This window comes from Lepus europaeus, chromosome 23, assembly GCF_033115175.1.
Source record: "Lepus europaeus isolate LE1 chromosome 23, mLepTim1.pri, whole genome shotgun sequence".
Classification (NCBI taxonomy): Eukaryota; Metazoa; Chordata; class Mammalia; order Lagomorpha; family Leporidae; genus Lepus; species Lepus europaeus.
In genome coordinates this window covers 24,553,977-24,575,411 of record NC_084849.1, presented here as the reverse complement: position 1 = coordinate 24,575,411, position 21,435 = coordinate 24,553,977, and the positions used below count along the sequence as shown (strand labels likewise).

The window sequence follows — 21,435 nt, the reverse complement described above, 5'->3', positions numbered from 1 at the left end:
AAAATAAATAAATAAATAAATAAGGTGAGCAGGGAGGAAAAAGCAGAGACAGAATCTTGTAGTACACTCCCCAGATAGCCGCAATGGCCAGGACAAAACCAGAAACTTCATCCAGGTCTCCCACTTGGGTGGCAGGAGCCAAACCCTTGGGCCATCTTCTGCTGCTTTTCCCAGACCATTAGCAGGGAGCTGGATTGGAAGTGGAGCAGCTGTGACACAAACCGGCACCAACACAGGATGCCAGCTTTGCAAACAGCCCCTGTAGGGTTGGTAATTTAAAAAAAGGGAGACACAGGAATCTGCTTATAATAATGACTAAATCTGGAACAACGGAGTAGCAACAGATTAAACCCCAATGAATAAAATAAAAATACACAATCCATACTGATATATGTAAATAAATGCAGGGGGAAAGTTGTGCTGTGCAGAATGCCAATAAATTTGGAAAGGATTATAAAGTCATCATTTAAGAACCATCACATTAATAACTGAATCGGAAAGAATCATCAATGGATGCAAAACCAAGTCAGTGCTAGTCTGATGCAGAACAGGACATTAACATAGTCTCAAAAAGCATCTACCCACAAAATACTTATTCATTATGGAGTGGAGAAATGGAAACGCCAGGTGAATAAAGTTAACATCAACGGTAATGAGAGCAACCCACGTGATGTGTCTCTGGATATCACACACCAGGAAGGACAGAGGATCACTTCTGTGGTTATTTCTGCCAAAAACGCCCGACTTGAGTCTAATCACAAAGACTGAGGAAACTCAAATATAGAAAAACACTGAGGAAACCCAATCTGAGAAACATTCTTTAAAGGTAAGTAGTCTGAACTGTTCAAAAAGAGGTAAAGACCGACAAAGAGTTCCAAACTGAAGGAGACCTCCAAGACAAATGCAATGTGTGACCTCAAACCGAATCCAAGGCCAGAAAGGAAAGTAATCAAATGGGAAGTTTTCCTTCTCTCTCTTTTTCTACAAATAACGCTATGGGGCAATCAGCCACAACTTATTCTCAAATGGGACAGAGGGGAAAAAATAGCAATTCTCAAGCTTTGTATAGTAGTTATTTCCTCAAATACCAAACCACTGCTTCTAGGGTAAATACAGAGTAAGCCTCCTGCAAGCCTGCAAGAACATTCTCGTCAGTTCATCAGCCTGGATTTTATGAACTTCTGCTGACACACTTTACTTAATATATAGTAACTCATTTGATGTTGAATTCATGGCCAACAGCATGGTCACTCCTGCCTGGAAGCAGCTTCTGCAATGCACACATCCTCTCCATAAGCTACATCATAGTGGTCCTGTGCTGAAGGCTGCCACCCAGCACTGCAACAATATGCTTGGGGACCATTTTAAACAGGAAAATCATCAACAAAATGCTCAAAATGTGACAAACAAGGCACTAAACAGACTGCGAAAAGGACCCTGGGTTATATACAGTGTGACTGCTCAAACAAGGAAGAGCATCATTTTCATCTTTTTTTTATTTTTTATTTTTTTTTTAAAGATTCATTTATTTGAAAGGCAGAGAGAAAGAGAGAGAGAGAGATCTCCTATCCACTAGTTCACATCCCAAATGGCCACAATGGCCAAGGCTGGGTCAGGCTGAAGCCAAGAGCCAGGAGCTCTAACTGAGTCTCCCAGCGAGTGCATGGCAGGGCCCAAATTGAGCCATCTTCTGCTGCTGTCCAGGTGCGCGAACAGGGAGCTGGACTAGTAGCAGAGCAGCTTGGACTCAAACCGGCTCTGACATCACAAGCAGTGCTTTAACCCACAGCACAGCAGCACTGCCCAGCACTTTTTTTACTTTTTTGTTGACCTCAGCTAAGAACATATGCACTCAATAATTCAAAGTTTTTCTGCTTTGCACGTGTCCTCAAATGGCTGAAAACACAGAGAGAAGTGATTTGGGGATTACCAATAAGTTTTAGTAAGTAGGTAAATTTTAAAATACAGAACCCAGGGCTCGAGTTGTGGCACAGCAGGTTAAGCAGTCACCACTGCCAGCATATCATATGGGCACTGGTTTGTATCCTGGCTGCTCCACTTCCGATCCAGCTCCCTGCTGTGGCCTGGGAAAGCAGCAGAGGATGGCCCAAGTCCTTAGGCCCCTGAACCCACACAGGGAGACCTGGAGGAAGCTCCTGGCTTCAGCCTAGCCCAACCCTGGCCATGGCGCCCATTTGAGGAATGAACCAGTGGATGGAAGATCTCTAATTATGCCTTAAAAAAAAAAAAAAAAACTTTTTTTTTTTAAAGATTTATTTATTTACTTGAAAGTCAGAGTTACACAGAGAAGAGGAGGCAGAGAGAGAGAGAGGTATTCCTTCTGCTTGTTCACTCCCCAGATGGCCACAATGGCTGGAGCTGTGCCAATCCAAAGCCAGGAGTGTCTTCCAGGTCTCCCATATGGGTGCAGGGGCCCAAGGACTCTTCTGCTTTTCCCAGGTCATATCAGAGAGCTGGACAGGAGTTGGAGCAGCCAGGACTTGAATCGGCACCCATGTGGCATGCCAGCACTGTAAGTCAGTGGCTTCACCCACTATGCCACATTCCCCCTTCCCCACTTCTGAGCCAGCTCTCTGCTATGGTCTGGCAAAGCAATGGGAGAGAACCCAAGTATTTGGGCCCCTGCACCCATGTGGGAGACCCAAAAAAGCTCCTGGCTTAGGATCAGCCCAGATCCTTCTGTTGTGGTCATTTGGGCAGTGAACCAGTGGATAAAATATCTCTGTCTCTCCCTCATTCTGTAACTCCGACTTTCAAATAAATAAATGAAATTAAGGCTTTCAACTTACTCACTTCAAAACAAAAATAAAAAGGTCCTAAAGCCCATGAAACAGAGCTAATTGGTGGAAGGCAGGCTGGGACAGTGCTCTTCTGAAGCCCTGCTACACCAGCAACAACTACTACTCAGTTCTGACCGTGAGGAAGCCCAAACCCAAAGTCACCCCGTCCTGTGGCTAGCTCCTCTCATCAGGTCTCTGGGCTCCTCTTTCCCAGGCAGTGACTCAAGCAGCAGCAGAACTACTTACAGCTCTGGAAGCTTAAAGACATTAGTACTGGTATAAACGACATGGCCCCAGAAATGAGTTATTCTAGCAGAATCTACACCTGAAGGGTGAGATAGTGAACTGAAACTATGTATTTTACAAATTTGTTTACACACTTAGATATAATGGAGTGTCCGTCTTCCCCTAATCTATTCAGTGGTTTCATGTTAACAGAGACCACTCTTATTTGCGTGCATGTGTGTGTACTTGGTATTCATACATGCTCAGCTTCTAACACAATGTCTGGCACATTTTATGGAAGGAACAAGAGCAGGGAGGTGAAAAAAGACTAAAGAAATACAAAATAGATGAAGTAGAAGCCACTTTAAAAAACACACCGTTGGGGCCAGCGTCACGACACAGTAGGTTGATCCTCAGCCTACGGCGTTGGCATCCCATATGGGCGCCGGTTCTAGTCCTAGATGCTCTACTTACTATCCAGCTCTCTGCTGTAGCCTTGGAAAGCGGTGGAAGATGGCCCAAGTGCTTGGGTCCTTGCACCTGCATGGAAGACTGGGAAGAGGCTCCTGGCTCCAGATTGGCACAGCTCTGGCCATTGCGGCCATCTGGGGAGTGAACCAGCGGAGGGAAGATCTTTCTGTCTCTTCCTGTCCATAACTCTACCTCTCAGATAAATAAATAAAATCTTTAAAAACAAAACAAAACAAAACACAGCATCAGGAAGCTGGTGCTATGGTATAGTGGGTAAAGCTGCTGCCTACAGTGCTGGCATCCCATGTGGGCATCAGTTAAGGGTTCCAGCTACTCTACTTCTGATCCAGCTCTCGCTATGGCCTGGGAAAGCAGCAGCAGATGGCCCAAGTCCTTGGGCCCCTGAACCTGTGTGGGAGACCTGGAAGAAGCTCCTGGCTCCTGATCAGCACAGCTGCAGCCACAGTGGCCAACTGGGGAGTGAACCAGAGGATGGAAGACCTCTCTCTCTCTCCTTCTCTTCTCTCTGTGTAACTCTTTCAAATAAATAAATCTTTCAAAAATATTCCTGAAGAATACGGAAGAAGCCTAGCTTAATTAAAAACATACAAGGGCTAGCACTGTGGCATAGTGGGTAAAGCCGCCACTTGTAGTGCCAGCATCCCATATGGACGCTGGTTCAAGTCCTGGCTGCTCCATTTCCTATCCAGCTCTCTGCTGTGACCTGGGAAAGCAGTAGAAGATGGCCCAACCAGCTCTCTGCTGTGGCCAGGGAGTGCAGTGGAGGATGGCCCAAGTCCTTGGGCCCTGCACCCCATGGGAGACCAGGAGAAGCACCTGGCTCCTGCCATCGGATCAGCGCGGTGCGCTGGCCGCAGCGCGCTAGCTGCGGCGGCCATTGGAGGGTGAACCAACGGCAAAAAGGAAGACCTTTCTCTCTGTCTCTCTCTCACTGTCCACTCTGCCTGTCAAAAATTAAAAAAAAAAAAAAAAGAAGAAGATGGCCCAAGTCCTTTGGCCCCTGTACCAGTGTGGGAGACCCAGCAGAAACTCCTGGCTCCTGGCTTCAGATAGGCGCAGCTCCAGCCATAGCGGCCATCTGGGTAGTGAACAAGCGGATGGAAGACCTCTCCCCCCGCCCCCTGCTTCTGCTTCTCTGTAACTCTGCCTTTCAAATAAACAAATAAACCTTTAAAAATACATATGCCAATAGGGGATAAGGATTTGGGCTAGAGGTTAAAATTCTAGTTTGGATACCCACATTCCACAACAGAGCACCTGGGTCAACCCCTGGCTCTTTTTTTTTTTTTTTTTTTTGACAGGCAGAGTGGATAGTGAGAGAGAGAGAGAGAGAGAGAGAAAGGTCTTCCTTTTTGCCGTTGGTTCACCCTCCAATGGCCGCTACGGCCGGCACATCGTGCTGATCCGAAGGCAGGAGCCAGGTGCTTCTCCTGGTCTCCCATGCACAACCCCTGGCTCTTGACTTCAGCTTCCTGCTAGTGCAGCCCCTGTGAGGCAGCAGTGATAACTCCAGTAACTGGGTTCCTACTACCGACGAGCATACCGACACCGAGTTCCCAATTCCTAGCTCTGGTTCCTGGGCCACTGTATACGTGGGGAATGAGCCAGCAGATGAGTCTCTGTCTGCCTATCAAATACATACATATTTTTAAATCAATGGGAAAAGTATGACAAGCCAAGAAAAAAAAGACGTGAAGAGAAATACACAATTTAAAAATGTTCATCCCTAAATGCTCAGGGAGAGGTACTCCATTTAACTACATACTTTGCAGATGCATCCCTGCAGGGTCTGCTCATTCTCCCCATCTTTATCTAGGACCTCTATACACCCAGCAATGAAGTTAGGCCTGGGGACACACACGCAACTACGAGTATGTATTTAATGTTAGACATCTTACAATGAGAAAACAAGGTACCCAGAGCTGACAGCAAGTATAGGATACACATCTAACAGAAGAAAATGTAAATCTTTTCTGGAGGAAGGCCCCTTCATCATGTGCCTCAAGACATTCCTATAATTCAAGACCTCATTAACAACAGGAAATCTTAACATATTTCTCTCAAATTATTAATAGAGCAAGCACACACCAAATTATTTTAATTATTTTATTCCAAGCCTGCTATTTCCAACATTCATATAAGAATCTGGTTCTGCTCTTTGCTTTGATTCTATAATCTTGTGTCCCCCTTCCTCAAAAATCAAACTTGAATCCACTTATGTTTCAAGATCCAATTATCAATTAGAAGAAAATGATAGAGGACATAAAAATACGCCACAGGAATGTAACAAGTAGCAAGCCCTACAAATGATCCCCAACTAGTTTCAAGGTAGGAAAAACATGGAGGAAGAACCTCTAGATGAAAAGAAATCCACATCACTTTCTCCATGCAGGGTGATCAGCGGGTCTGCTCCTGTCTCACAACCTCCACCGCTCTACAATTATGACAACTGCAGCTCATTCTTTAATTTCTTAAAACAAAACTGGCTTTGTGCAATCAATCTAAATGCTACTGACTTGAGTCTGGTTGCTTCTGCAGGGGCAGCAGAAACTCTTAGCATTCTGGTCTTGGAAAACAGTATTCCTTGCTTGAATGTGTTACTGCATCACTTAAGTTTAAATATGAAAATCATGGCTGTGGCTCACTAGGCAGCTCACTAGGCTAATCCTCCGCCTGCAGCGCCAGCACACTGGGTTCTAGTCCCGGTTGCTCCTCTTCCAGGCCAGCTCTCTGCTGTGGCCCGGGAGTGCAGTGGAGGATGGCCCAAGTGCTTGGGCCCTACACCCATATGGGAGACCAGGAGAAGCACCTGGCTCCTGGCTTCGGATCAGCGCGGTGCGCCGGCCACAGCGGCCATTGGAGGGTGAACCAACAGTAAAGAAAGACCTGTCTCTCTGTCTCTCTCTCTCACTGTCCACTCTGCCTGTTAAAAAAAAAAAAAAAAGTGTAAATATGAAAATCATTTATTATATAATCCACAAAGAATATTCCTAACTACCAGCTAAAGAGTAGAAACACATCAAGATCGAGGTTTTTTTTTTTTTTTAAAGATTTATTTATTTACTTGAGAGGTAGAGTTAGAGAGAGAGAGGGAGAGACAGAGGTCTTCTATCCACTGGTTCACTCCCCAAGTGGCTGCAATGGCTGGAGGTGAGCCAATCTGAAGCCAGGAGCTTCTTCCAGGTCTCCCATGTGGGTGCAGGACCCTAGGCACCTAGGCCATTTTCTACTGCTTTCCCAGGCCATCACCAGGTAGCTGGATCAGAAGTGGTACAGCTGGGACTCGAACTGGTATCCAAATGGGAATGCCAGCACTGCAGGTGGTGGCTTTACCTGGTATGCCACAGCGTGGGCCCCAAAGATTTGGAGTTAAAAAACAAAACAAAACCTTGATTCCTTGGATCAGGAGCTACAATGTCTATGGAAATTCACAGTAATCCCCTGTATTCTCTCCTCACCTGTAAGTGGAGATAACAGTGCACAGGACTATGGAACTCAAAGGAGACAGTGCACTTCACAATCTAAGGGCGAATTCTGCTAAGTACACCCAGTGTGCTGGCTGACTTGTTCCCTCAGGTTCAGCCTCACGACAGACCTTAACAGAACAACTAGGTACATGCTGAGTTTGGTTCCAAACTTGGAGGTTAAAATTAGATTCCTTTCTCTTAATTTGGTAGAGTGGTTTCTGATTTCTAAAGCATAACGTCATCAATTTATCCATTTGGAACTGATGACAGGTGAGCCCATGCCAAACACCATTCATCTGTAATTGACCCTTCTTCACAGGACAGTCCAAACCAGAAGTTAAATTACCAAAAAGTTTCACTTTCAGTAGAAGGAACATGAAGAATCATGGATGACCACAGGAACAAATAATTACCTGTGTTACTACAATGAGGTAGCAATCCCATGGCCTGAATTTTCTGCTTTAAAATGCTTATGATTGAGGCTAGCATTGTGCGTAGCTGGCAAAGCAGCTGCCCACAACACCAGCATCCCATATGAGCACTGGTTTGAGACCTGGCTGCTACACTTTCGTGCCAGCCCCCTGCTAATGCACCTGGGAAAGCAGCAGAGGATGGCCCAAGTGCTTGGACTTGTGTACTCATGTGGGAGACCCAGAAGAAGCTTTGGGATCCAGGCTTCAGTGCAGCACAGCCACAGATGTTGTAGCCAATTGTGGAGGGAACCAGCAGATGGAAGATCTCTCTTCTGTCTCCTTCCTTCTCTAACTCTGCCTTTCAAATAAATAATCTTTAAAAACAATTTGTAGTTTTACTAGAAAAGCAACATAACATGGCCACACAAATACTTGTACAATAGACTGGATACTTAGCCTGGTGGTTAAGATACCCACATCCCATACTGGAGTACCTGGGTTCAATACCTGTCTCCAGCTCCTGACTCTAGCTCTGATAATGCAGACTCTGGGAGGCAGCAATGACGGCTCAAGCAATTAGGTTCCTGCCACCCACCTGGGAGACTTAGACTGAGTTTCTGGCTCCCAGCTTCTACCTGTCCCAGTCCTGGTCATTATGGGCACCTGGGGAGTGAATCAGCAGATGGTAGCAAGGTCTGTCCCTCTTTCTAATTAAAAACAAAAACATGGACACCCTGTACACAGCAACATTACTGACAATAGCCAAAAGGTGGAAACAACTCAAATATCCATCAGCTGATAATGGACAAAATGTACAATGATGCAATTGTAGCACTTCAGCTATAAGGAATGAAATTCTGATACATGCTATAGCATGAACGTTAAAAACATGCTAAGTGAAATAACCAAGACACAAAAAGGACAGATATTTTAGGACTCCATTTATATAAGGTACATAGAATAGGCAAACTCACAGTGACTGCAAGTAGAATAGAGGTGGGGCTGGCATGGTGACGCAGTGGGTAAGCTGCTGCCTGCAACACCAGCATCCCATCTGAGTGCCAGTTGGAGTCCTGGCTGCTCCACTTCAGATAAAGCTCTGTTAATGTACCTGGGAAAGCAGTGGAGGATGGCCCAAGTGCTTGGGGCCCTGCACCCCAGTGGTTAGAGCTAGATGGAGCTCCATGCTCCTGGCTTTGGCCTGGCCCAGCACTGGTTGTTGTATCCAATGGGGAGTGAACAGGCAGATGGAAGATTTCTGTGTCTCTTTTTCTAACTCTGCCTTTCAAATAAACCAATCTTTAAAAGAAAAAAAAAAAAAAAAAAAAGGAAGTAACAAACAGGTGGCAGTGGAAGAAATAGGGAGTTAATGTTCAACAATACAGACTTTCTTGTGGGGATGATGAAAAACTTCGGAGTAGATAGTGGTGATGGGGCCAGCACTGTGGTGTACCAGGGAAAGCCACCACCTGCAGTACTGGCATCCTATATGGGCACTGGTTTGAGTCCTAGCTGCTCCACTTCCAATCCAGCTCTCTGCTATGGCCTGGGGAAGCAGTGGAAGATAACTCAAGCCCTTGGGCCCCTGCACCTGCATGAGAGACCCAGAAAAAGCTCCTGGCTCCTAGCTCTGGATTGACACAGCTCTAGTTGTTGCAGCCATATAGAGAGTAAAGCAGCAGATTGAAGACCTCTCTGTTTTTTTTTTTTTTTTTTTTTTTTTTAGACAGGCAGAGTGGATAGTGAGAGAGAGACAGAGAGAAAGGTCTTCCTTTTTGCCGTTGGTTCACCCTCCAATGGCCGCTGCAGCCGGCGCATCTCACTGATGTGAAGCCAGGAGCCAGGTGCTTCTCCTGGTTTCCCATGCGGGTGCAGGGCCCAAGGACTTGGGCCATCCTCCACTGCCTTCCCGGGCCATAGCAGAGAGCTGGCCTGGAAGAGGGGCAACTGGGATAGAATCCAGTGCCCCGACCAGGACTAGAACCCGGTGTGCCGGCGCCGCAAGGCGGAGGATTAGCCTGTTGAGCCACGGCACTGGCCAACCTCTCTCTCTTTACCCCTGACCCTCTGTAACTTTGCCTTTCAAATAAAAAAAAAAAAAAGTGATGATGGTAACATAGCATTGTGAAAACTTATATATGAAATGTCAAGGAATCTGTACAATTTTTAAAATGGTTATTTTTATGCAATTTTACAAAAACCTCTGTATTATAAAAGCCATCGGAGTAAATGAGTGATGTGTTGTTACGAGGTTCAGACAGTCCAGAAGTAAAAGAACTGAAACAGCAGCCTCCATGCCTTTGTGAAGTTTGAGGATGTTGCCAGGATAGTAACTCAAACAACAAACAACTACTTTTTGGTAAGAGAATCTTGGTGTGTTATTTTATGCCATCTGAAAAGGTACAGAAGAGCTTACTTTTAAGATTTATTTATTTATTTATTTGAGAAGCAGAGTTACAGAGAGAGAGACAAAGATAGGTCTTCCTTATGCTGGTTCACTCCCCAGATGGCTGCAATGGTAGAAGGGAGCTGATTTGAAGCCAAGAGCCAGGAACTTCCTCCGGGTCTCCAATGTGGGTGCAGGAGCCTAAGCACTTGGGCCATCCTCTATTTAGCAGAGAGTGGACTGGAAGAGAAGTAGCCAGGACTCAAACCAGCGCCTGTATGGGATGTCAGCACTGCAGGTGGTGGCTTAGCACACCATGCCACAGCTCCGATCCCAGTGATAGGCCTTCCAACAAGTGAAGTGCTCCATTTCATCAGCCATCCTATCCAGCAGCGAAATGAACAATCAGGATCAGACACGTTTACAAAGGCTACTTTAGAGGACAATTTAAAAGGGAGGAAAACTTGCTCCGATTTTCAAATTAGCTTTTTTTTAAAAAAGGAATTATCATTTTCCTTCACTGATTTTACAGAAAAAGGGGAGGGTGGGTATTTCAAACACCAACTTTCTACAAATAGTCAGGTTTTACTTAAGAAAAAGAAGCTTCATGTACTCCTAACCCTCCTATGAAGACTGGATAGTCAGGGCCCCACACGCTTTATACAGAAACATTTCTGAAGAGATGAAAATGTTAAGTGGCTGAAATGAATGCTGATTACAAAAATGATAAAATAGTTCTCAAAGAGCCTGTATCTGGTGAAGAAGAAATACAAGAATTGCAAACACACATTTTGGTGCAGGGGTCGGGGGAGACAAAGAGAAAGCAATCAGTGATTCTGAACGTATTATGTGTACTGTATTTATGTACTGTAGTATGTGTACTGTACATGTACTTTTTCTCCAGAAAAATGTGATTGTTATAAGGTTGACTGTATTTTACAATGAAATATAACTGTCGACAAGATTTCTGCAGTAAAAATAGACTGTTTATTGAAGCCAACAAAGAAAGCAAGCAGTGACTCTGGCTTGTCTGCTCCTGCTAAGAGACAAGAGTACAGACCGGCTTGCAGTGGCTGGCTCACACTGTCTTTGTCCTGGTCTCCTCCAGTTTTCAGATTTCATAGCTCCCATGGTTATTCTGCCTTGACAGAAAGGTCACCATGAAATGCAGGTTTAAGTACTAAGCTACAGCCTTTTTGTCACCACCAAATAAAGACCACCAATCATGTTTGACCAATTACATAATTGTTGTATTCATTAAAATTTAGGGTGGTTTAGACTTCAATGCAAGGGGTTAAAACTGGAAGGTAAATTATATATAAGACAGCAGCTCAAGTGTTACAGCAGGTTCATTAATGTTTAAGTGTTAATACAGATTCAAAAATGACTTTTCCCAATAATGTTAAACGAGTTTCTATCATGGATTAATGACTACCTTTTGAATCAGTATTATTAATATGAGGGTGTATTTCAAGGTTCAAACAGTGGTCAGCAAAGATTTTCTCTACAATTTATTTGTATGCAAGCATAACTTAAAGAGTCTTTCTTAAAAATAGTAAAATTCCCCCTTTTTATACATTTTCAGTTTTTGGTGCCCCTGAAATGTGCTTTTGTACTAACTAATCCAGAGTCATTAAAACATACATGCCAGAGCTAGCGCTGTGGTGCAGCAGGTTAATGCCCTGACATGAAGCGCAGCATCCAATATAGGCGCCGGTTCAAGTCCTGGCAGCTCCACTTCCGATGTAGCTCTCTGCTATGGCCTGGGAAGCAGTAGAAGATGGCCCGTCTTTGGGCCCCTGTACCGGTGTGGGAGACCTGGAAGAAGCTCCAGGCTCCTGCTTCTGATCAGTGCAACTCCAGCCATGTTGGCCATTTGAGGAGTGAACCAGAGGTTGTAACACCTCTCTCTCTTTCTCTGGCTCCCTGTAACTCTGTATTTCCAATAAATAGAGAAATCTTTAAAAAAAAAAAATAAAACAAAACATACATGCCATTGGGGCCAGCACTGGCATAGAAGGTTAAGGCTCTGTCTGTAGTGCCAGCATCCCATATGGGTGCCAGTTCAGGTCCCAGCTGCTCCACTTCTGATCCAGCTCCCTGCTAATGTGCCTGGGAAAGCAGTGGATGATGGTCCAAGTGCTTGGGCCCATGCACTCACATGGGAGACCCAGAAGAAGCTCCTGGCTTCGGATCAGCCCAGCTCTGGCCATTGTGGCCATTGGGGAATCAATCAGAGGATGGAAGATATCTTTTTCTTTCTCTCCCTCCCTCTCTCCTTTCATCTCTCTCTCTCTCTCTCTCTCTCTCTCTCTCTCTCTCCCTCTATGTGTGTGTAACTCTAATTTTCAAATAAAAAGGGGAACAGCACTGTGGCGTAGTAGGCTAAGCCACCGCATGTGGTGCCAGCATCACTTATGTCCTGGCTGTTCCTCTTCCGATCCAGCTTTCTGCTCATGGCTTAGGAAAGCAGTGGAAGATGGCTCAACTGCTTGGGCCGCTGCACACACATGGGAGACCTGGAAGAAGCTCCTGGCCCTTAGCTTCGGATCAGCTCAGCTCTGGCCGTTGCAGCCATCTGGGGAGTGAACCAGCGGATGGAAGACTGCTTTCTGTCTCTCCCTCTTCTGTAACTCTGCCTCTCAAATAAATATAATCTTTAAAATAAATAAATAAACATCTTAAAAAAAAAAAAAAAAAAGGAAACTGGTCTCAAAAAAGTACATGCAGGTAGCCTAGAAGTGATATACAGCAATCCATTATTTAAAAAAAAAAATGCTGCCAGAAGAAAAAGGAAAAAAGGGGGTGAATAAGTATGTGAATTATATCTCAATAAAGTTAAAAAAAAGCATTATAGGATCTTAGAAAATCTGAACAGTCTTGAAAATTATAAAGAAAATATAAATAGCTTCTAATTCTGCTCTAAATGTGCTGTAGGAATTTATACTTCGGTGGTAAAACTATGAAAAGGGGGTCACACAGTGGTGTAGCAGGTAAAGCTGCTGCCAGCAGTGCCAACATCCCATATGGGCACCAGTTCGACTCCCAGTTGCTCCACTTCTGATCCAGCTCTCTTGCTATGGCCTGGAAAAGCAGTGGATGATGGCTCAAGTCCTTGGACCCCTGCACCTGCATGGGAGACCCGGAAGAAGCTCCTGACTCCTGGCTTTGGACTGGCCCAGCTCTGGCCATTACGGCCATTTGGGGAATGAACTAGCAGATGTAAGACCTCTCTCTCTCTGCCTTTCAAATAAATGAATGAATCTTTAAAAAACATAATGCAGATGAAATGTGTACATTATACAAGAAATTTAAAATATCAATGATAAAAACATTCTTACCCTAATTCTTACCTCAGCAGTCATAATTTAGAAAAAAAATCAACTTTCATTAGAAATGTTGTTACTTTTACAGTAAAATGTTTACAAATTTTTACAGACTATAACTTCAGTTGTCTTTTTGCTCAAGTCTCATTTCTCACCTGGAAGCAACCTTTTTCTCCATTCTCTGTTTAATCACTTTTTGACAGAAATTCACCCGTAACCTGACGTGCACTTCTTGGTGTGCAGATTCTTCATGAATTAGAAAGGTTTTTTATCTTCTAACTACAAGAAAAAAGGGAATAAAAGAGAGAATAAATAATTTACATCCTCTTAGGAGTCACATTTCTGAATAGCTACTAAATCAACACTAGATGAACATGGGAGGTCTTTCACTTAAAATATCCCTTTTAAATCACATTGTTTAAAAAAAGATATTTTGGGGGTAGGTATTTGGCACAGTAGTCCAGCAACCACTTGGGATGCCCACATTCCAAATCAGAGGGCCTGAGTTCAAGTTTTAGCTCCGCCCTCCATGCAGCTTGTTGCTAATGTGCATTGTAGTGCAGTGGGATTAAGCCGCCACTTGGGATGCCCACATCCCATACTGGAGCCAGAAACTACACTTTTGATTCAGTAGATGACATCTCGAGTAGCTTTTCCTGCCACCCATGTGGGAAACCCAGATGGGATTTTGGCTCCAGGCTCCAGCCTGACCTAGCCCCAGCTGTTGCGACCACATGGGAAATGAACCAGGAAATAGAAGGATAAGTGTCTCTGTCTTCTCTCTTTCTCTGGCACTCTGCCTCTTAAATTTTGTTTTGTTTTGTTTTGTTTTTTTAGTTTTTGTTGTTGTTGTTACTTTCTAGGAAAGAAAGCTGAGAGTAAGCTGCATTTATTTTTTTTTTTAAAGATTTATTTACTTGAAAGTCAGAGTTACACACAGATAGAAGGAGAGGCAGAGACAGAGAGAGAGAGAGAGATCTTCCATCCTCTGGTTCACTTCCCAGATGGCCATAATGACCTGAGCTGCACCAATCCGAAGCCAGGAGCTTCTTCTGGTTCTGCCACACAGGTGCAGCGGCCCAAGTACTTGGGGCATCTTCTACTGCTTTCCCAGGCCATAGCAGAGAGCTGGATCAGAAGTGGAGCAGCCAGGACGCGAACTGGAGCCCATATGGGATGCCAGCAATGCATGAGGCGGCTTTACCCACTACGCCACAGCGCTGGCCCTGAGTAAGCTCCATTTAACAAGCATGACTGACTACCCAAGTAATGCTCCAGCACCTTCAACTTCCCTTCACAAGAACACCAATAGAAATTAAGAGTTCTGGGGCCGACGTGGTGGCAGACCAGGTAAAGCTGCCACCTGTGACATCAGCATTCCATATGGGTACCAGTTCAAGTCTTGGCAGCTCTAATTCCCATCCAGCTCCCTGCTAATGTGCCTGGGAAAGTAGTGGAGGATGGCCCAAGTCCTTGGGCCCCTGCCACCCATGTGGGAGATCTGGAAGAAACTCCTGGCATTGGACCAGCCAAACCCCAGTTGTTGTGGTCATCTGGGGAGTGAACCAACGGATGGAAGATCTCTCTCTCTCTAACTCTTTCAAATAAGTAAATCTTAAAAAATAAAAAAGTTTCTTATTTATCCCCCCCTCAGGTCTTTTTTTTTTTTTTTTTTGAGAGGCCAAAAAAAAAAGAAGAGGGGGGGAAAAAAGCAAAAAAAAAAATTGAGAGGCAAAAAGAGACTAAGAGAGAGGTTCCAAACCTCCCCCATCTTCTGATTCACTCCCCCAATGCCTGCAAAGGTGGGAATTCAAGCTGGAAGCTAGAAACGCAATACAGGTCTCCCATGTGCATGCAGGAACCTAACCTCTTCAGCAATAACTGTTGTTTCCCAGGGTCCACACAGCAGAAATCTGGAATGAGAAGCTAGAACCAGGGATCAAAGCCAAGTACTCCAAAGTGGGACAAGAGTGTCTAGACTGGCACCTTAGGGGCTAGGTCAAACACCCTCTCCGTGGATTAACTCTATGGTTGTCAAGGTTACTTATAAAAATTTTCAAGCAGTTTTTGATCTGTAGTATATATTACTGTGCAAAGGTTTTACTTTTTTTGTGTGTGAAGATTTACTTTATTTATTTGAAAGGCAAAGTTACAGAGAGAGAGAGAAAGAGGGAGGGTAGAAGGGGGGGGGGCAGGGAGGGAGGGAGGGACAGAGTTTCCATCTGGTGGCTCACTCCCTAAATGGATGTTAACAGCCAGAGCTAGGCCAGGCCAAAGCCAAGAGTTTCTTCCAGGTCTCCCACATGGGTGCAGGGGCCCAAGCACTTGGACCATCCTCTGTTGCTTTCCCAGGTGCATTAGCAGGAAACTGGATTGGAAGTGGAGCAGCCAGGACTCAAAGCAGCACCCATGGGAGGCCAGCACTGCAAAGTACCACCATATGGGAGGCCAGCACTATAGGCAGTGGCTATCCACTTAGGCCATAATGCTGGCCCAGAATTTTTATTTTCAATTGGTGATCATATGTATAAAAATATTAAATGTGAACTAATAAGAGTTTTAGGTATTTCTTAGTACAAAGATTAGTGCTGGTTGAACTGTGTTTCAAAAAAGATACACTAATATCCTAAAAATCTGATACTTGTGACTGTGACCTTACTTGGAAACAGGACCTTTGCAGATATAATTAAAATGTAAGTTGGGGTAGGTACTGGCTACAGCAATTAAGACACCTGCTTCCCATATTAGAATATCTAGGCTCAAGTCTTGGCCCTGGCTCCCAAATCTGGTTTCATGATCACACAGACCCTGGAATGTTCAACTAGCTGGGTCTCTGCCACCCACATGGGAGACCTGGGTTGAGTTCCCAGCTCCTGGCTCTGGCCTGGCCCAAGTCCAGCTGTTGTGGGCATATGCAGAGTAAACCAGTGGTTGGTTGGGAGCTTTTTCTGTGTGTCTCACTTTTTTTAAAAAAGTTTATTTACTGGGGCCGGCGCCATGGCTCAACAGGCTAATCCTCCGCCTAGCAGCGCTGGCACACCGGGTTCTAGTCCCGGTCGGGGCGCCACATTCTGTCCTGGTTGCCCCTCTTCCAGGCCAGCTCTCTGCTATGGCCCGGGAGTGCAGTGGAGGATGGCCCAAGTCCTTGGGCCCTGCACCCTATAGGAGACCAGGAGAAGCACCTGGCTCCTGCCTTCGGATCAGCGCGGTGCGCCGGCCGCAGCGCGCCAGCTGCGGCGGCCATTGGAGGGTGAACCAACGGCAAAGGAAGACCTTACTCACTCTCTCTCTCTCACTGTCCACTCTGCCTGTCAAAAAAAAAAAAAGTTTATTTATCTATTTGAAAGTCAGAGTTAGAGAGAGAAGGATAGGCAGGCAGAGAGAGAGAGAGAGAGAGAGAAGGAGGGAGGGAGGGAGAGAGGGAGGTCTTCCATCCACTGGTTCACTCCCCAATTGATTGCAGCAGCTAGAGCTGCACCAATCTGAAGCCAAGAGCCAAGAGCTTCCTCTGGGTCTCCCACGTGGGTGCAGGGACCCAAGGGCTAGGGCCATATTCTACTGCTTTCTCAGGCCATAGCAGAGAGCTGGATCAGAAGTGGAGTGGCCGGGACTCGAACCAGTGCCCATATGGGATGCCAGCACTGCAGGTGGCAGCTTTACCCACTATGCCACAGCATCGGCCCCAGTGTCTCACTCTTGCAAATAAAATAAATAAGTAAGACTGATACACTATGTACCCTTTTTTTTAAAAAAGGACGAAGGATGTAGATGCTTCTCCAAAGATGATACACAAATGGCCAAAAGAGCACCTGCTCAACAATTTTAGTCAATAAGGAAATGCAAATCAAAACCACAATGAGATAGCACTTAATATCCACTAAGATGGCTGTAATCAAAAAAACAGATAGTAAGAGCTGGTAGAGATGTAGAGAAACGGAACTGCTTATCCAACACCAGTGGGAATGGAAAGTGGTACAGCTACTCTGGCAGTTCCTCCAAATGCTTAATACAGAGTTAGCCACTCTATCCAGCACTTCTACTCCTAGTTATATGGCCCAGAGAACTGAAAACTATCTATATAAAAACTTGTACATAAATGTTCTTAGTGGCGTTATTCAAAATGGGCAAAATGGGCCGGCGCTGCGGCTCACTAGGCTAATCCTCCTCCTGCTGCGCCAGCACACCGGGTTCTAGTCCTGATTGGGGCGCCAGATTCTGTCCCGGTTGCTCCTCTTCCTGTCCAGCGCTCTGCTGTGGCCCGGGAGTGCAGTGGAGGATGGCTCAGGTCCTTGGGCCCCTGCACCCGCATGGGAGACCAGGAGAAGCTCCTGGCTTCAGATCAGTGCGGTGCACTGGCCGCAGTGGCTATTGGGGGGTGAACCAACGGAAAAAATGGAAGATTTTTCTCTCTGTCTCTCTCACTATCCACTCTGTCAATAAATAAATAAATAAAAATAAAAATAAAAAAATGGCCAAAATGTGGTAACCCAAATATTCACCACTGTTTATGGTAGATGAACAAAATATGGTATTGCCATACAGTGGCAAATTATGCATCTATAAAATGAATAGAAATGAATATTTACTTAAATGAAGAACCAGTTGTTACAGGAAAATGTGACCGCAAAACTAAGGAAGCATATCAAGAAAAAATTACAGTGAATCCAATGCAGGAGAAAAGCCAAAAAAAGGAAAATCTTAGAATAGATGGGAAAAGTCGTCTCCGGACCTAACTAAGTTAGAGTAAAGGAGGAAGGCATTCAGGAAAAAGATGAAATTAATGATTTTAAGACCATGCATAAAAACTCCTGACAGGTATATGAGAAATGTTGAGCTATCCAGGAAAAAAAATAGTGACTTATGCATATATCAAGCAAATCAATAATAAAACAATTACTATTTTTTCAGAAAAAAGGAAGGGAACAGGCATTTGGTACAGCAGTCCTGTATCAGAGTACCTTGGATTATATCCTGGATCCACTTTTTTTTTTTTTAAAGCATGCGAATTTGGTTTTTGTTTGTTTGTTTTGTTTTAAAGATATACTTGAAAGTCAGAGTTACACAAGAGAGGAGAGGCAGAGAGAGGTCTTCCATCCGCTGGTTCATTCCCCAACTGGCTGCAAAGGCTGGAGCTGCATCGATCCGAAGCCAGGAGCCAGGAGCCATCTTCTTACTGCTTTCCCAGGCCACAGCAAAGAGCTGGATCAGAAGTGAAGCAGGCCGGCGCCGCGGCTCAGTAGGCTAATCCTCCGCCTTGCGGCGCTGGCACACCGGGTTCTAGTCCCGGTCAGGGCGCCGGATTCTGTCCTGGTTGCCCCTCTTCCAGGCCAGCTCTCTGCTGTGGTCAGGGAGTGCAGTGGAGGATGGCCCAAGTCCTTGGGCCCTGCACCCCATGGGACACCAGGAGAAGCACCTGGCTCCTGCCATCGGAACAGCGCGGTGCGCCGGCTGCAGCACGCTACCGCGGCGGCCATTGGAGGGTGAACCAACGGCAAAAGGAAGACCTTTCTCTCTGTCTCCCTCTACTGTCCACTCTGCCTGTCAAAACAAAACAAAACAAAAAAAGTTAAGTGGAGCAGCCGGGACCGGAACCAGCACCCATACGGGATGCCTGCACTGCAGGCGGTGGCTCTACCCGCTATGCCACCGCACCAGCCCCCTTCTGGCTCCACTTCTGATTCTGGCTTCCTGCTAAGGTGCATCCCGGAAGGCAGCAGGTGATGGCTTAAGCGCTTGGGTCTTTAGCACTCAAGAGGGAGACCTGAACTGAGTCTGAGTGCGGTGCCTGGCCCAGCCCCAGCCGTCGCCGGCATTTGGAGAGCGAACCAAGGAAGCCCTCTCGCTCTCTTGCTCTATCACTTTGCCTTTTAAGCAAATAAACTTTTTTTTTTTTTTTTTTAATGACAGGATTTACAAGAAAGGAAGAGTTAGTTGAAAACGAGAGGAGGGAAGATAAACTATGAGCTAAACACTTATCTCCCGGAAATAAGTCAACAGAACGTGTTAAGCCAATCAAGGAATAACACTGCAAGCGTATTTATTTGTAATTTCTAAATAACATCAAGAGAGCGAGCTAGAAGAGTGGGCACAGGAACTGGAGTGCAGGGCTCTTCTCCGTCACAAGCCTTTAACGTGGCTTAATTTTTTTAAAATTACGTAGGGGAAATGCATGTAAAACGTATCTTAAATTCGTTTCTACAGCAATCGGCAGCGAGACCCCAAGGGCCCCGCACTTCAAAAAGCGAGGAGATTCGTATTTAAGGCCCAGAAGTTTCCAACAGCTTCTCCCAGGAAGCCGTAATTGCCACCTGCGGGCCCGGTGCCCATCACACACGGGTGGCTGCCACCCTCACGGGATGGGCAGGGTACCCAAGGCCACCAGCTGACCAGCGGTGGAGCTGGGGGTCCTCGCTCATTCCCAACAGACACTCAACTACATACACCTGCACAGAGCTAGCTGATCCGCCAGCCAGGGACGAAAAGCCAAGACCCCCACCGCCCAGGAGCGGGCATTCGTGGTCTAGACCGCCATCCTGGTCCCCCGAGGTCCGCGGACACCAGCGTCTCCCTCGGGCCACGCAGCAGGAGTCCCCGCACCCCTAGCCCGGTCCCGCGCACGCCTGAGGAAGCTCGAGGCGGTGGGCTCGGGCTGCGGCCGGGCTCGCTCTAAAGGCGCGGACCAGCAGGAGAGCCGGACGAGGAGGCGTGCGGACTCCGCGCGCCCTTCTCACCTCTCCAGCCCCGCGTCTGAGTAGTGTCGCGCGGCGTGCACCGTTGGAAAACAACGCGGAGACTCAACAGGCCCCGCTTCGAGGCACCTGCGTTCGCCGCGGGGCTCGCACCCACTCGGAGGCTGTGCACCCGAGCCTTCCGGCCTGGCCCCTGGGAGAAGCCGCCTCGGGAGCCGGCGGACGTCCACCGGCCTCCTCAGGCCCGCGCGGCCCACGCCCGCCTTGGCGCTTCGCGCGCCTCCGGACGCCGGTCTCGCGCCGGCCCCGCCCCCGTTTCCCTGGCGACGCGGCGCGCGGCAGACAGGCCCCGCCCCGTAACCTAGAGCTCGCGCAGCCTCAGTGAGCCCGGAGACACACCTCCCTCGAGCCGCGGCGGCGCCCAGGCGTGGGGAGATTGGCCTCGAGGTCTGCGGGTGGATGCGCTGTCTGGGCCACCCCGCAGACGGGTCTGCACCTACGTGTCAGCTTCCTACGGTTCCCGTTAGGAGCGGGAGCGATGACGCCCGTTGCGGCCAAGCATTAGTGGTGAGGCGGCCGCGGACGGAAGTCCTCCTTCCCCTACCTGCGAACTCTCGCGCGAGCCGCTCCGGCTCCCGGTTCTCAATGGTTCTCTGAGCGCGCGAGTCAGAACCCGTGCGGGGCGCGCGCGCGTGGACGACGGAGGGCTCGGCTACCCGGACTTAGGGGAGGGAGCCCTGCAGCCCTAGAGTTAGAATCCTCTTACCTCGCCACAGAACCCTTGCTTTTAAAACGTAATTAATGAGCAGCATTTTTAAAATTTGGGTTCACGCTGATCATCTTTTTAGAAACCGAGTGGGGGAGGGTAAACGGGACGTTCTGACGCCCTTGTCTCCAGTGCTTTGTGAAAACGTGAAATTTCTACTAGAGAAAGCAAAAGCTAGCATCATGTAAATGAAGGATTTTACGGTGAAAACATGAAAAAATAACTTGGGCGACTCAAGGAACACAGGTAGTTCGTATTTTGCTCCATTTCCTAGTCTTTTTTTTTAAATCGCCAAGCAAGTTTAGTGGGAGATACACCTGACAGACCAGGCGAGCATCTCAGGAAAGAACAGAGCTGGTCGTTAGCTTTTATTTATTTTTTAAAAGTGTTTAGGAGAAATTCTACTTTAGCAGACCCAAGAACTAACTTTAGGCACCAAGTAGTTTTCTTTTTAAGATTTATTTATTTGAAAGAGTTACACAGAGAAAGGGAGAGAGAGGTCTTCCATCCACTGGTTCACTCCCCAGATGGCTGCAACGGCCAGAGCTTTGCCCACACGAAGCCAGGAGCCAGGAGCCTCTTCTGGGTCTCTCACGCGGGTGCAGGGGCCCAAGGACTTGGGCCATCTTCTACTGCTTTCCCAGGCCAGAGCAGAGAGCTGGATGGGAAGTGGAGCAGCCAGGACTTGAACCGGCTCCCATATAGGATGCTGGCACTGCAGGCGGTGGCTTTACCCACTATGCCACAGCACCAACAAGTAGTTTTAGAATGGCATGACTTTCAAACTCCTGACCAATGCTGTAATGTGTACTAGCTGTAGAATTAGCTTACAAGGACTTTTATTTGAGGATACACCCATGTACCTAGCCC

General features: G+C 46.7%; 1 protein-coding gene across 7 annotated transcripts in view; it reads right to left on the bottom strand.

Annotated features, from left to right (window-relative positions):
- The window catches only part of SFI1 (SFI1 centrin binding protein), a 77,057-nt gene extending 56,660 nt beyond the window's left edge, over window positions 1-20,397 (bottom strand). For 6 of the 7 annotated variants that reach the window (XM_062182740.1, XM_062182744.1, XM_062182742.1 and 3 more), the window contains exons 1-2: window positions 19,842-19,931; window positions 13,266-13,389 (exon numbers count right to left, since the gene is read on the bottom strand). In XM_062182740.1, coding sequence (XP_062038724.1) covers window positions 13,266-13,288 — 23 coding nt within the window. In that variant the 5' untranslated portion in view covers window positions 13,289-13,389; window positions 19,842-19,931. Of the gene's footprint in view, window positions 1-13,265; window positions 13,390-19,841; window positions 19,932-20,198 lie in introns of those variants that run through there. The other variant, XM_062182741.1, reaches the window with a different exon arrangement.
- Between the last annotated feature and the right edge of the window lie 1,038 nt (window positions 20,398-21,435).